At 39.7% G+C, this 13,695-nt stretch overlaps 1 protein-coding gene across 1 annotated transcript; it reads right to left on the bottom strand.

Moving 5' to 3' along the window:
• Positions 1 to 6,122: 6,122 nt before the first annotated feature.
• Positions 6,123 to 9,671, bottom strand: LOC137296442 (galactose-3-O-sulfotransferase 2-like). The gene is made up of 4 exons (XM_067828235.1): positions 9,665 to 9,671; positions 9,271 to 9,300; positions 8,504 to 8,567; positions 6,123 to 7,344 (listed from the first exon to the last, which is right to left on the bottom strand). Exons 1-4 carry the CDS (start codon positions 9,669 to 9,671, stop codon positions 6,123 to 6,125), a joined length of 1,323 nt encoding a protein of 440 aa, XP_067684336.1.
• Positions 9,672 to 13,695: the final 4,024 nt, after the last annotated feature.

The raw sequence follows: 13,695 nt of genomic DNA, 5'->3' as shown, positions 1-13,695 counted from the left end.
TCCAAACTAGACCTGAGAGAAGCGTATGATAGTCATATGAGAGTACCAGTAAGATTGTTTTAATTAACAAGATCAAGGGCTTGATGTCATGAGAATGTAGTTCAGATCGCCATCTAAAACCTGGTTTCTTTGTTGTGAGCACCATGCCTTATTTATTGACATATATTACCGGCTATGAATTATTTAATTTCAGTTATCGAAGTTAACAAATAGATCTCGCTTTCTTAATAACACAGTGAAATTACTTTTACTGTATCAAAAGATGGTTTGTGAAGCGCTCGTGCAATAAAATTTGTCAATGAATTCATATCATGTACTTATTTTCAACTCTGGTTCCTGAGCTATAAATTCGGGTTTAAAAATAGGAATTGACCCATTCACACGTTGCTGTTTTAAAAAGACCACGTAATTGTACTCCGAAAACTCCAAGACAACCTGTTTTCTCACCGGAAGACAGCAGAATAGTGGATATATACTATGCAGGAGCAAGGCAATTACGAAAAAAAAAGAAAAAAGAAAAAAGCCCGCCCAGACAAAAGGATAATAAATCCTCAAAGCGCGCTTAACGTGCCAGGATCGAGCCCACTTGTAACCAGGTGTAAAACCCTTGGAGTCAACTTTAAGTGCGGACTCTTCCAGTGTTGTCAAAACCCCTAGTGTACCGTACTCAACCCAGAACCTACGAATCCGTTTGTAAATGACTAGCTGGTGGCCACACGAATACGGACAAACACCCAGTTGCTAGTTGAAATGGACAGCCCTGTGACGAAGTGTCCAAGTCCATCTACCTGTGAATGGGCAACTCGTAAGGATGGAAAAACCACATTAACCTAAATGGGTGCATGAGTTGTATAATGCCCATGCAAATACGATGTGCTACTGAGTTGGACATCCACTGACAAAGTACAATTATCCTGGTGATTGTTCAATGATGTTGCCATTGAGAAGTCTGTGTCAATTGAATGACACCATGTATGCGATACTTACATAACCTTTTAACATGAAATGTACATCTAAGGTACATTTGTCTTTGATTTCCACGGGTCTAACTTTCGACTCAGGCTGCGCCAGCTTTGGGGAGACACTTGACGTCATCATATTTGGATTATGGTTCATAGACACATCATCGAGATGAGTGAGTGAGTGCGTTCTGGAAAACCAGAAATGGGCTTCACACATTGTGCCCAGGATGGGAATCGAACTCGGGTCTTCGGCGTGACGAGAGAAAGCTTTTGACGAGGGAAGCTTTGTTTACCGGTTGTCTAGGACACCGACTTAGTCTAACAATTGATTTAGGAACTACCCGCGCGTCATTGTCAGACTTACTCTAAATAATTAAATCAGAAATCATTACATACACATCGATGCATAACAGTCGCAGTCTTATACTGCATTTCTATAAACATGCTTTCAGTCGTCTTGACCTCTCACTTGTACTCTATGCAATAGACGTATAGTCGGATTGTTTCCGAAACTTTTACGGACACTTCACTCATTCATTTTCAAACCTTTGCGAAAGACTGAATGAGTGCGTGCATGTTGTTTAGCGTCGCAGGTAGCAGTATTCACGCAGTATGACAATGGTGCATACTTCAGTCAATCTGATCCAGAAAAGAATTGTGACTGATATCATGATCATCAAACATAGAATACAATACCAGTCAACAAAGTGACCTTACACCAACTTAGGTTGCTAGAACCTCTACATGAAGCATGGGATAAACAATCAGTCAACCAAGTGAGCATACACCAACGTAGACTGTTGGAATCTCTACATAATGCATGGGATACAATACCAGTCAACCAAAAAACCTCACAATAAGCTTAGGTTGCTGGAATCTGTACATAATACATGAGATACAATGCCAGTCAACGGAGTGACCTCACAACAAACTTAGGTTGCTGGAACCTTTACACAATGCATGGAATAAAATACCAGTCAGCCAAGTGACCATACACCAACGTAGACCGCTGGAACCTCTACATAATGCATGAGATACAATACCAGTCAACCAAGTGTCCTCACAACAAGCTTAGGTTGCTGGAACCTCTACATAATGCATGAGATACAATACCAATCAACCAAGTGACCTTACAACAAACTCAGGTTGCTGGAACCTCTACATAATGCATGAGATACAATACCAGTCAACCAAGTGTCCTCACAACAAGCTTAGGTTGCTGGAACCTGTACATAATGCATGAGATACAATACCAGTCAACCAAGTGACCTTACAACAAACTCAGGTTGCTGGAACCTCTACATAATGCATGAGATACAATACCAATCAACCTAGTGACCTTACACCAACACCGGTTGCTGGTCCCTCTCTTGCCTTCATACTATTAACAACATTTGAACTGACATCTTTTGGCGGCGTTTAGAACTTATTATATGCGACCAAGATCTTTTATGGATAAATCTCCTTTTAATCCTTTACACACAACGTTCCGGGGTCATTTCAGATCCCTTCATCAGGTGAAATGACAGTTGATACTATGTCGTTGACCCTATGATGTCATAACTGTGCGGGTTCGCTGTAAGTGTAGCTGATCTGTTACTTACATAAAGATGATGAATTTTATGCTATAGTTGAAAACTTGAAAATTTAACTGTATTATGGTTTTGCAACTGATCAGTTCGACATTTTCTTCTGTTGGTTACCTAGGTATGTTGGAGTTTCTGGTAACACGATTCTGCTGCTAAGGCAGAACTCAACAAATTTGTGACACCACTTCTCATCCCATACTCCGATCATTAGTACCTTATTTATCTGGGTGTCTTCCCACTGGTTTATTATCATTGTGCAGGCAGCCTGTAGAGGATTAGGATTAGTATTAGTGGTGTTGTTGTAAGGAAAGGGATCGTCTCAGGAAATAAATTTAAACTTATGGCCTAGGGAGAAATTCCAAACAGGTACATTGTCAGACTGATATCACACTGAGGGTGCCAGGACCACAAATCATGTTCAAGGCAGGCATGCAATACTAATCAACATTGGTCACAACTATCCCAGTATATATAGCTTCAATGATCGTATCCAGAAACAGCAGAGCCACAATGAGGCGACAACAGTTCAGATTCTACACAGTTATTCTGCATACATCCTGCACCAGTTAACTCTACTTGCAAACGGTGTGAACACCTCGATGGAATTTGCTGATTCATGTCACTTTTAGCTGAACTTTAACTATAATGTTTTCAGTGCCAACATAAAATGTACTTCTTGCAGTACTATAAAGTCAAATACTTATATTTGTTGTAACGTGTTGATATTTTGGTTTGGGTGAGTATATATTTATATATGGTTAGAGTATATATTTATATATAGTTAATATATTATTACAAATAAACATTTTAACTTACTGATACTGACACACTCCCACAGTAATATCTTTGTTTTGCTATTTGACATACCTGAGTAATTATGAACAAAAGATTCGAATCCCGGATGGGACTCAGCTCAAAAAGGTACTAGAAGTTGCACTTTACTAAGAAAGTGTAATCCGCAATATAAATATTTACGAATGTGTGATTGTGTATTTGGGTACGAGAGTATTCAGTGCAGACGTACTTGGGTCCGTGCATCATTAAGTCACGTGATGAGTGTGCTGTAAAAGGGTGGAGTGCACGTGAATCAGGCACTTGAGATTCACGACTGACGGGGCAGGACTGCTGTTGCGCGTCTCGGCTGCACACTACAACATGGAACACTTTTCGGATGATGGTGTTCAAGATTCTGCTTCTCCGAAGCGTTCGGAACAATCAAAGGGTGACGAATTTCAGTCATGTCAGCTGTTCCGGGACTATTTAGACGCTAAACTCTCTACACTCAAGAAAGAATTCATCAGCAAGATGGCTGATTCAGGTACTGTACATACGTATTCTCGTTCTCTGATCAAGGTTGATTCCGACAGAAACAGTTCGTCAGGTACGTCAGTAAAGGGGCGTTTGAAAGCTAACGTGAATTTCTGGGAGGAAATTGGAGCTCCGGAGCTAGTCTTGCAATCTATCAGATCGGGATACGTTATTCCATTTGTGTCAACTCCAGAGAGGATGTGTTCTAGGAATAACAAATCTGTTTACAACCATTCGATCTTTGTAGAGGGAGCTATTTCTGAATTGTTAGATAGTGGATGTATACTACAAGTATTTTCACCTCCCCATGTAATCAGTACGTTGTCAGTTTAGGTCTTTACAGTTTGTTTCTAAGTCAGGTTACATGTTCAAATTTGAAATCGGGATATCACCATATTGACATTTGTGAGAAACAAACATTTTGGGGGTATTCGTGGTATTTTGGTGGAAAAATTAGATATTTACAATTTACTGTACTTCCCTTTGAGTTGACGTCGGCTCCGTGTATTTTCACAAAAAAATTCTCAAACCTTTGGTCAAATATTGGAGAGGCAATGGGGTGAATATTGTGGTTTATCTTGATGATGGTTTTGGGTTTAGTCAGTCTTTGCTTTTGTCAAAACGATTCCTACTTTGTGAATGATACTTTGACAAAAGCATTTTTGTGTGTAATGTTGAAAAGTCAGTATGAGGCGGCCAATGCTGGAGTGCCTGAGAGACTATTTAAACGCCATGGTCGGTGGCAGTCAGACTGCAAAAAAACTCTTATGTGAAAGACAGCTTATTAGCAAGACTCGGTGTGCCGAAAAGCTTGGGAATCTGAATGTTATCTCCTGTTTCAGTAATAAATGATTAAAAAGATTTGTATTATGTTTGTATTTGCCCGCTCTCTTAGATATTGAAGGCGACGTGAACGTACCCAAATACAGAGTTCTATGATCATTTAGTTTTCTGATCGGTTGAGGTTACGAATTAGAAGGTACGAGAAGTTGCACTTCACCAAAAAAGTGTAATCCCAAATATAAAATATATATATATACGAATGTGTTGTAGTGTTTGGGTGCGAGTGTTCAGTGCAGACGTACTTGCATTACGTCACGTGATGAGTGTGTTTTAGAAGGGTGGATCGCACGTGAATCAGGCACTTGATTCACAACTGATGGGGCAGGACTGCCCGCCCGCTAAGGTAAATATTGGCCAAGTGAGACTTACATCAAAGGATACTAAACAGCGAAAATAATCGGGCGGAAGCTGGGTTACTGGACCATCTATGAATTGAGTCACTGGACCTATGAGTCATCACTGGACTATTCATGTGTTTAGTCAAAGAATCAGTCTTAAGATCAAAGTACACAAACAACTGGGGTTGATTTGCGAGGGACAGTGAACGACAGTATTGTAGTGTATGAATGTCAGATATGTTGCAATGTATTAAAATAGTTTTTTAAAGTTTTTTTCAGGTTTCCGGTAATTCAGATCGAGAATCTCTACCGGAGCAGACAGGCAGATCATGACGTCCGATAGTATAGCACCGAAAAGCCATGAAGATGGTGTTAAGACGTGATGCTCTTGGCAACTTCGTATTCAATGTATATGAATAAATTTGTAGCCCCGTCAGGCGACGTGAACGTACCCAAATACAGAGTTCTGTGATCATTTGTAAATGTTTAATGTTCGGTTGAGTTTACGAATTAAAACATAATGTGTTACATTTGACCACTTTCTAAATGGCATTGCGTAATCCTGAACAAAAGGTGCCTGCACTGAGTAGACCCCATTCTCACTTGTCCAACTCCTGTTGTTTCAGTAGAGGAAATCACTGGGTCGTGAAAATCCCCTTTCATTTAATTTTGTTTTGAAAGTCTGAATCAGGGATCACGTGGTGAGAATGTGCACATTTTTCACTCTTTGTATAATCATAGACAATCCACTGGAATCCAAGCAAAATCAGTTGTATAAGTCAACCATGACCTTGTGAGACTTGCTCACCTAGTAAAAACTCTCACTCACTCACTCAGAAACGGTATAAACCATGATTTTTCAATTATATTTTATTTCCTTTTCCAAGTCGCCCCACTTTCGTAGCTGATATCATCTTAATTTAGGTGTATTTCAATAGGAAAATCCCACCAAACAAAATTCGACTGTCAGATTAAAATAATAATGCCCGAATCACACCTTGCTTTGCAAATATTATAAACAACCCTGTCGGTAAAGAAATATACAGTATCTTTACGCAAAATAATATATAGAGGTATAAACGTTATTGAAAGTAACTTATATTAGCTCCAAATGTCTGTATGCGTTCAGTTTGTATATCCCTCACAAAATTCAAGAAACTGATCACCGGTTTCCTAAGCATGGCACAGTCCTGTAACGTGATAGTGAAATCGTCATGCCATTCATTTGCCTTGAGTGGCAGCAGTTTCTTGGTAGTGTTCTTTGTACTACACAGATCGGTGACTCTGGAGTTAACATCCTTGAAGTATTGAAGCTCCTTGTGAAAATCAGGTCCTTCTGAAATAATCTGTTCCTTCAGTCTTGTCAGACAGTGGTCATACAGGATACGGTCAAGAGCTAGGAAAGGTTCGATATTCACCGAGCTAGCGTTAGTTGTAAGATGCTTGTGTTCGTGCACATTTATTTGTAGAAATATCACATCTTCCATTGACCATTTCAACAACCTTCGCAAGAGCACCAGTGATTCTAGGAACATCTCCGAGACCATAACCAGATGGAACTGTTTGTCCAGTGTTTCGAGGTACATTTTGAACTTTGTTATGTTTTTGTAGTCCTGAGTTGGAAAACCAAAATCCCTTGCCATCTTGTTATTAGTATATGAATGATCTCCCCACATGGTTTCCAGTGATGTGATATTGTTGAGGTAGGTTTTGAACGGGTCCAGGCCTGTAACTTGTCTCAAGATCGGCGAGTGTAGTACGTTCCGGTAATAGTGAAAAGCCGAATACATTCTTTGGAAAGGTTCTCGAACTATGGCGATATATTTGGAGTCTGGTGGTAGGTAACGAGAGAATTGTTCTTTGCTGAATTTAGTGACATGGTTGCAGAGGATATCATACCCGGACATTGCGGGTGGGGGGACAACTGATATCAATCCTTTTTGATGAGTCATATGTAGGTAATTACCTTGGATGGGAAGAACGAAGTTAAGTCCCCTTTTATAACCGAACCTATAAAATATATTCAGCATGGTGGAACTGGCACATTTGTGGACCTTCAAGAAGGCAATATGGCGAACCTCTGACGAATATCGACGGTGCTTTTGAAGATCAGCTGATGCCGTATTCTCCCGTTCGACCTGACTGGCGGATACTCTATGGGTGATATCTATTCCTTTGTCACAAATACATTGGCTGTTGACGAACATTGGGACTTTTGTATTCCTTGTAAACGCTTCGCGAAAATTACTGTAGCTTATACTGAAGACTAGTATGACGGCAACGACTGAAAGCTGGAGGAACAACCTGAAACATAACAAAAATTGTATCAACTTTCAGTTGTGTCATTGTATCAACTTTCAGTTGTGTCATTGCATCAACTTTCAGTTGTGTCACTGTATCACTTTTCAGTTGTGTCATTGCATCAACTTTCAGTTGTGTCATTGCATCAACTTTCAGTTGTGTCACTGTATCACTTTTCAGTTGTGTCATTGCATCAACTTTCAGTTGTGTCATTGCATCAACATTCAGTTATGTCACTGGGTCAATTTTCAGTTGTGTCATATCACGGTGGAGATTATAGCTCGAGACCGACAAACGCTGTCTTGTGTTGGAAGCCTACATTTAGTGGCATGTGATCCACCTAAAATGTTTGTTTCTTTACTGTACCTATCTTGAAAGGTCGCTGTACGGCAAACATGGCCGATTTTAATTAGGCGACGCTGAAGATAACTTGTTTTCTCCGAAACCCGCTCTCGCTTCGTAATACCAGTGGAAATAGACCATTCTAAACCCTGCGTGGTCGTCCAGCTACTATTTGTTCCTGGAAACTTGGATGCCGATTGAGAAAGATTAACTTCACCAGGCCAAGTGCCTGCGTTTTTCTTTGTGAGGTGGGTCTTTATAACATCTTCTGACTGTTTTGGAAATAAGGCTATTTTTGCCCATTTGGCGAATTCTTAACATTTCATTTTACACCAAAACGCAACTGTTCACATGCACGATTTTGCACATAAGATTCAGCAATTAGATGCATAATCCTCGTGCAGTTCATCTGCATAGGGTTTGCAGCTAACCAACTGCCTAAAATACATTCCCGAATATAGTGGAAAAATTCATCATCGATGTAGCCATATATATGAACATGAACAACATATAGTGAGTGCTTTAAGTGAGGCTAAACTTTTGATGGGCAGTACAAGTTAGCATAATACTGCCGTGCATCAGACGCCGTGAACAACTTTTGCAAAATGCGTTATGTATATTGATAAAAGCAATGCTTAAATCGGTGTGGTAGAGGTCGCTCTGAGATGACACGTTATCGGACAGTAAATGAGTGTGGTTTTACGCTGCATTTAACAATGTTCCGCATTTAGCGAATGATATCAGAAGTCCCATGCGGATCTTCAGCTTGACGAACAGACATTTTTGACACCACTGAAAGGAATGGTTAGTGTAAGCTTACCGCAAGACAGTGCTTTTCCGTCTTGCGTATGGCATACTGTAGTTGGAAGGGTTTACCACTCGATCTGAAATAAAGGAAATTGAATATACTTGGTTTCTAAGTGGGACTGGGTTAGTAGAGACACGGGGAGGCAGAGAGGAGAGAGAGAGTGGTGTGAGAGAGGAGAGAGGGAACGAGAGTGAAAGAGGAATAGAGAGGGAAAGGATCAGGGGCACTAATGTGTGATTGAGTTTAGTTTTATGCCGCACCTCAGCACTATTCCAGCTATATGGCGGTGGTCTGTAAATAATCGAGTCTGGACCAGACAGTCCAGTGACCAACGGCATGAGCATCAATGTGCGCAACTGGTAACCGATGATATGTGCCAACCATGTCAGCGTGCCTGACCACCCGATCCCGTTAGTCGCCTCTTACGACAAACATAGTCGTCTTTCATGGCAAGCATGGGTTACTGAAGGCTTATTCTGCCCGGATGTTCACGGTTCCACACAATATCAAGAATTAAAACTAGCATCTCTCTCTAAACCTGGATTTCAAATTAGGGCAGTACAAGCTAGAAATGGGCTAGAGATCGCTAACAAGTGAAGGTAGACCACCATACTACGCACAATGGGGACGTACAGCGCCTTTGCTACCTGCATGGTCCCAGGTTGGATTGAAACCATACCTTCAGATGTTAGCGAGTACATAGAGTACACAATCACCTTAAATAACAAAGCACTGTTTAAACAATGTATAATGAAACAAAATCTGGTCAACGAACTCACGAGTTATCACTGCAAGGGCATCCCCTTTACCTGAAACGAAATCAATAAAAACTCATCTAACAAATGTGACCAGCCTACCTTCCCGCGTGGTTCGTGTGTGATTGTCTTGCATCACAATGGTTACCAATATTAATACATTGATAACGTGAGGTGCTGCAGGTGTGAAGTATTTTTATTCTATTTAGGGGAGGTGGAGGTGGTAGGTGAAAGATATAGCTAGCAGCTGGCATATTCACTGTACTAATCGTTGTTCTTCCAAACCTCTGATTCTCTTTCCTCCGTTTCGTCAAGCACGACAGCAACCTGACCCACTCAGACATTGAAATTTCGACGACATGGAAAGACCGGTAACTGAGATTTCCCCCTGCATTAAATATCCCATGTTTAGACCTACGCGTCATTCTTCACTTTTAGTCATCAGGAGTCCTGGTACTTCTCCTAAATTCTGGAAACATGCCATCATCACTGTTTCGGGGCCCAAACCAGGGAAGGTTCCACATATATCTCCACAGACATCAATTACCCTGACTTCCAGGTTATGTACAATTATGGAAAGATTGGTCACAAATCAATTGATTTTTTTCTTGATTCGAAAGATCTCTGGTATGATTACATTCAGGCCACATTTATCTACAAGTTATTATGACTCCAGAATGAAACCCAAAAAAGGATGACGCAATCAAGTGTACATGTTGCTCGTTTTATACGATTTGGAAATCGATATGATCTGGAGAAAAGAACTGCTTTTCAAGTTACAGAATCTGGTGTTAAATGACAACATTTTCAGGTCGATTGTCTCGTTTCTTTCCAAAATGACCATTCAAACTCGGACTGGTCAAGATATTTCTGTTTTACATATACTCTTCACAAAAAGTATGGGATAATGAACGTTCAGTTTGGACAGGAAGTGTAAACGTTAACAAACGTTTCAAGGACAGACATCTTTTGAACGCACCACCATTTCCCTCTATTACCACTCCAAAACACAACGCATGATATGCACGTGTACAACGCGGTGGCCCCAAACACGTGTATGGGGTCCCAATCTTGATTTTGACGTTTTTTCAAGAAGGTCGAGAAATCACTTAGAACATCTTGCATAACACATTTGTTAGTGTTTGTTTCTAGTCGTTTGTTTTAAAATGAAAAACGTATACATGCAAATTAGATGCTATACACCAATCATCTTTCAAAAGCGACTACATTCCAAATAACTATGGTTGTAAGGAAGCGCAAATGGTAATGCACTTTCAAAACATTCAATAATGTCATATCATGATTGATTGACTCCGATAAATTTCCTAAATATTTTTAATCGTAAATTAGAAAAAATGAAGATACCCTACTTTTTTTAAGCCTTAGAGTATATGACTGAAAATGGTACGTCCCAAGGCTGTGTTATTAGCCTCGTGCTATTCCTACTGTTATAAATGCTATTTTTTATAGATTTACCATTAAATGTAGATGCAGTGCAGGTTGCAGATGGTATTCATTTGGGAGAACGTATGGGAATGCTGAGTTAATCGATTCAGAAATGATTAGACATCAATACATCACAGTTTCGCTGGCCATGTACATCTTATCAGTACTGATACTGGGGACACAAGGCTCACAGGTAGTATGCGCAAAAACCTGGCTTCCAGTATCACGCGACGATTTAACAGTAATAGGTCGGGGATCGAAAAGTGATATTTATTTTCTGTTTAGAAACATTGAAGAACTCAGTTCGAAACCTGATCACCGAAACTTCATAGACCACGTCTCTGACTGTGTTTACCGCACCTTCAACATTTATCATGTTCAAGTGTAAACATTTAGTAATGTTGGGTGTTGCTCGGGTGGGGTGGTGGTATTAGTTAGGAAAACAATAAATCATCTTATTACACCACACATATGCTCTTGGTATATTTGAAAAAAACTTAATAAATCATTGCGCTACAAACTGCAAATATATTGTTCGTGTGTATGTATACCGCCCACGTTTTTCGACATTTTAATCTTCAGTAACATATGTTTGTCGTAAGAGGCGACTAACGGCATCTGGGATGTCAGACTCGGTGACTTGCTTGACACTAGTGTTGGAAATTGGCTGAAATCTCAAACTGATTATTGCTTCATTACTAGCGAACAATCATCAAAAGCGTCATTTTTCAGATTTACCAACCCAGGTTGTTATTGTAGACATGTATGACATAATGCAACTTGTTACTTTAAAGTGATGACAATATATCATGAATATATACCTCCTGGGGTCTTCAATAAATATTAAGTGATGGCTTTTCAGTTATTAAAGTGAGTTTGCCAGGAAGTGAACAAGTTTTCAGACCTTGACAACTTCGAGGATACGTTTCATGGCCAAGTGTTTCAAAGACTAAAACAGTAGTTACAGAATCGTTTGTGTTCAATATGAGAACATGTGATCGATTGCTTGGTCGACTAATTAGTTAATTAGAACACCACCAGTTGACACATGTCATTGTATTCCAGTTGGGTAGATCGATGATCCTCCTGTTGATCAGTGGATTGTCTGGTCCAGTCTCGATTGATATACTCCTCACAAAAAATGAAGCAGCAAGTATAATATCAGTTTAATATATTTTTATTAGTCTCGATTGAAATGTTACTGAAAGGAAAATAATCAAAGAATACACAACCAGTGGACTGTCATATTGATTTATATGATAACGTTGACAACATCACCCGAACACAATCACCATCAGAGACAACGCGCAAATTGTGTGGCATGAATGTTGTTCCCTCTTCACAGATGCACCCTGATCGGCGTAAACCTACATGTAATCATTCCTCTGGTCCAACAAGCGGGTCCAATCTTTATTTTGGTGGATGATAATGCTATAATGAATGATATGGCTGAGAATAAATTGTTTGGATCAACAACATCACACATGGACTGACCTGCAAGGTCACTTGATCTTAATCCCATTGAACATCTTTGGGGCATTATTGGAAATCGTATTTAGGGTCTCCGTGTTCACCCCCTACTCTGGATGACCTTGAGTGAACGTTACAGAGCGAATGGAAGAACATTCCACGACAACAACTTTAAAGGCTCATTTGGTCAGTGCAAAGACATGTAGAAGGTTGCATTTGTGCTCCTGGTTGCCATACACGTCACTGAACACTGCTTCACTGTTCAGACCAGATCTGAACTGCAATGTTAACATTTTACTCCATCAATGCATCACATTTTGCACGACTGTTTCATGGGTACATGCTTTTGATGATTAGTAAGTCTAGTATTGCTCAATACTATAATAATTTCACTTCAATTTCATAATCGTGTGTACATATTTTTCACCTTTCTGTTACGTCGTTCCATGATTTCTAATTTCAGTATATGAAAATGTAATGCGACTAAAATGTGTGTCGCCTAATTTTTTGTGAGGTGTATATTTACAGACCACCGACATGTAGCGGGAATATTGCTGAAAGCGTAAATAATATATTCGGAAGGATATTTGCAAGTGTAATTACTAATAGGTATAAATGGGCAGACAATAATAGTAGGCATGTGAAGAACAATCAGGCACTAAGCCTGGGTATGCTAAAATCGACAATGTGTTCACATGTATACAACAATATTTATGTAAACGCACGCACAGTTAGACTCTGTGTTGCTTTAGCAGACGTAAAAGAAGCATTTGATCCTATCGACGGAATGCTTATTTGTGTTCTTCGATTCAAACATGTTTTATTCATTAGAATTGGGCACAAGTTATCCAACTTAATGACGTCCTCATCCAATATTTACAACAAACATATTTACATGACGATATAGAGAGGATATACATGAGATGCCTCGTGATTCAGAATATAACTGATTAGGATGATGCATGGAGTATAATATGATATTGTAGATATTTGTATATTGCACGTGTCTGTTCCAGCTGTTTTGCTCTATTCATTTTGTGCTTGCAGAATCTTGCCCAGGGCGTGTATCTGTGACCGTGATATATTTGTCATTCTCTAATGTAAACGGAATATTTTCGGAATATTTCCCATAAGGGGCAGAGTGGAAAGATACACGACGAGGTCCTGTGACAGGGTGATATGATGTTAATCAATGCTATGATTTTATTATAAGAAAATTATATATATACAGTAGAGGTTCGAAACGTGATGAGTGCAAATGTTTGGTTACATCCGCGATCTTTAAAATACATCATACTTTCAGGACATTTACTTAACAATATCCTAGTGTGGGTCTTCAAAACCCGACAGTTTAATTTCAGTCTGGGAGTCCGGACCTTGGACGTTGGGAGAACAATTCAAAATAAATAATTCCTTTTCAAACCATGGACAGGTTAAGGTAGGTTTGACATGATGGACAAGGTGTTGTGCTGAATGTGGATTTTGGCATATGTAACCAGAAAGATACTCCCCAAGGATGGGGGATCATGAAAC

Source organism: Haliotis asinina, chromosome 9 (genome assembly GCF_037392515.1).
Source record: "Haliotis asinina isolate JCU_RB_2024 chromosome 9, JCU_Hal_asi_v2, whole genome shotgun sequence".
In the NCBI taxonomy this organism is placed as follows: Eukaryota; Metazoa; Mollusca; class Gastropoda; order Lepetellida; family Haliotidae; genus Haliotis; species Haliotis asinina.
The sequence above is the reverse complement of the archived record's forward strand: the minus strand, read 5'-3'. Positions and strand labels throughout refer to the sequence as shown.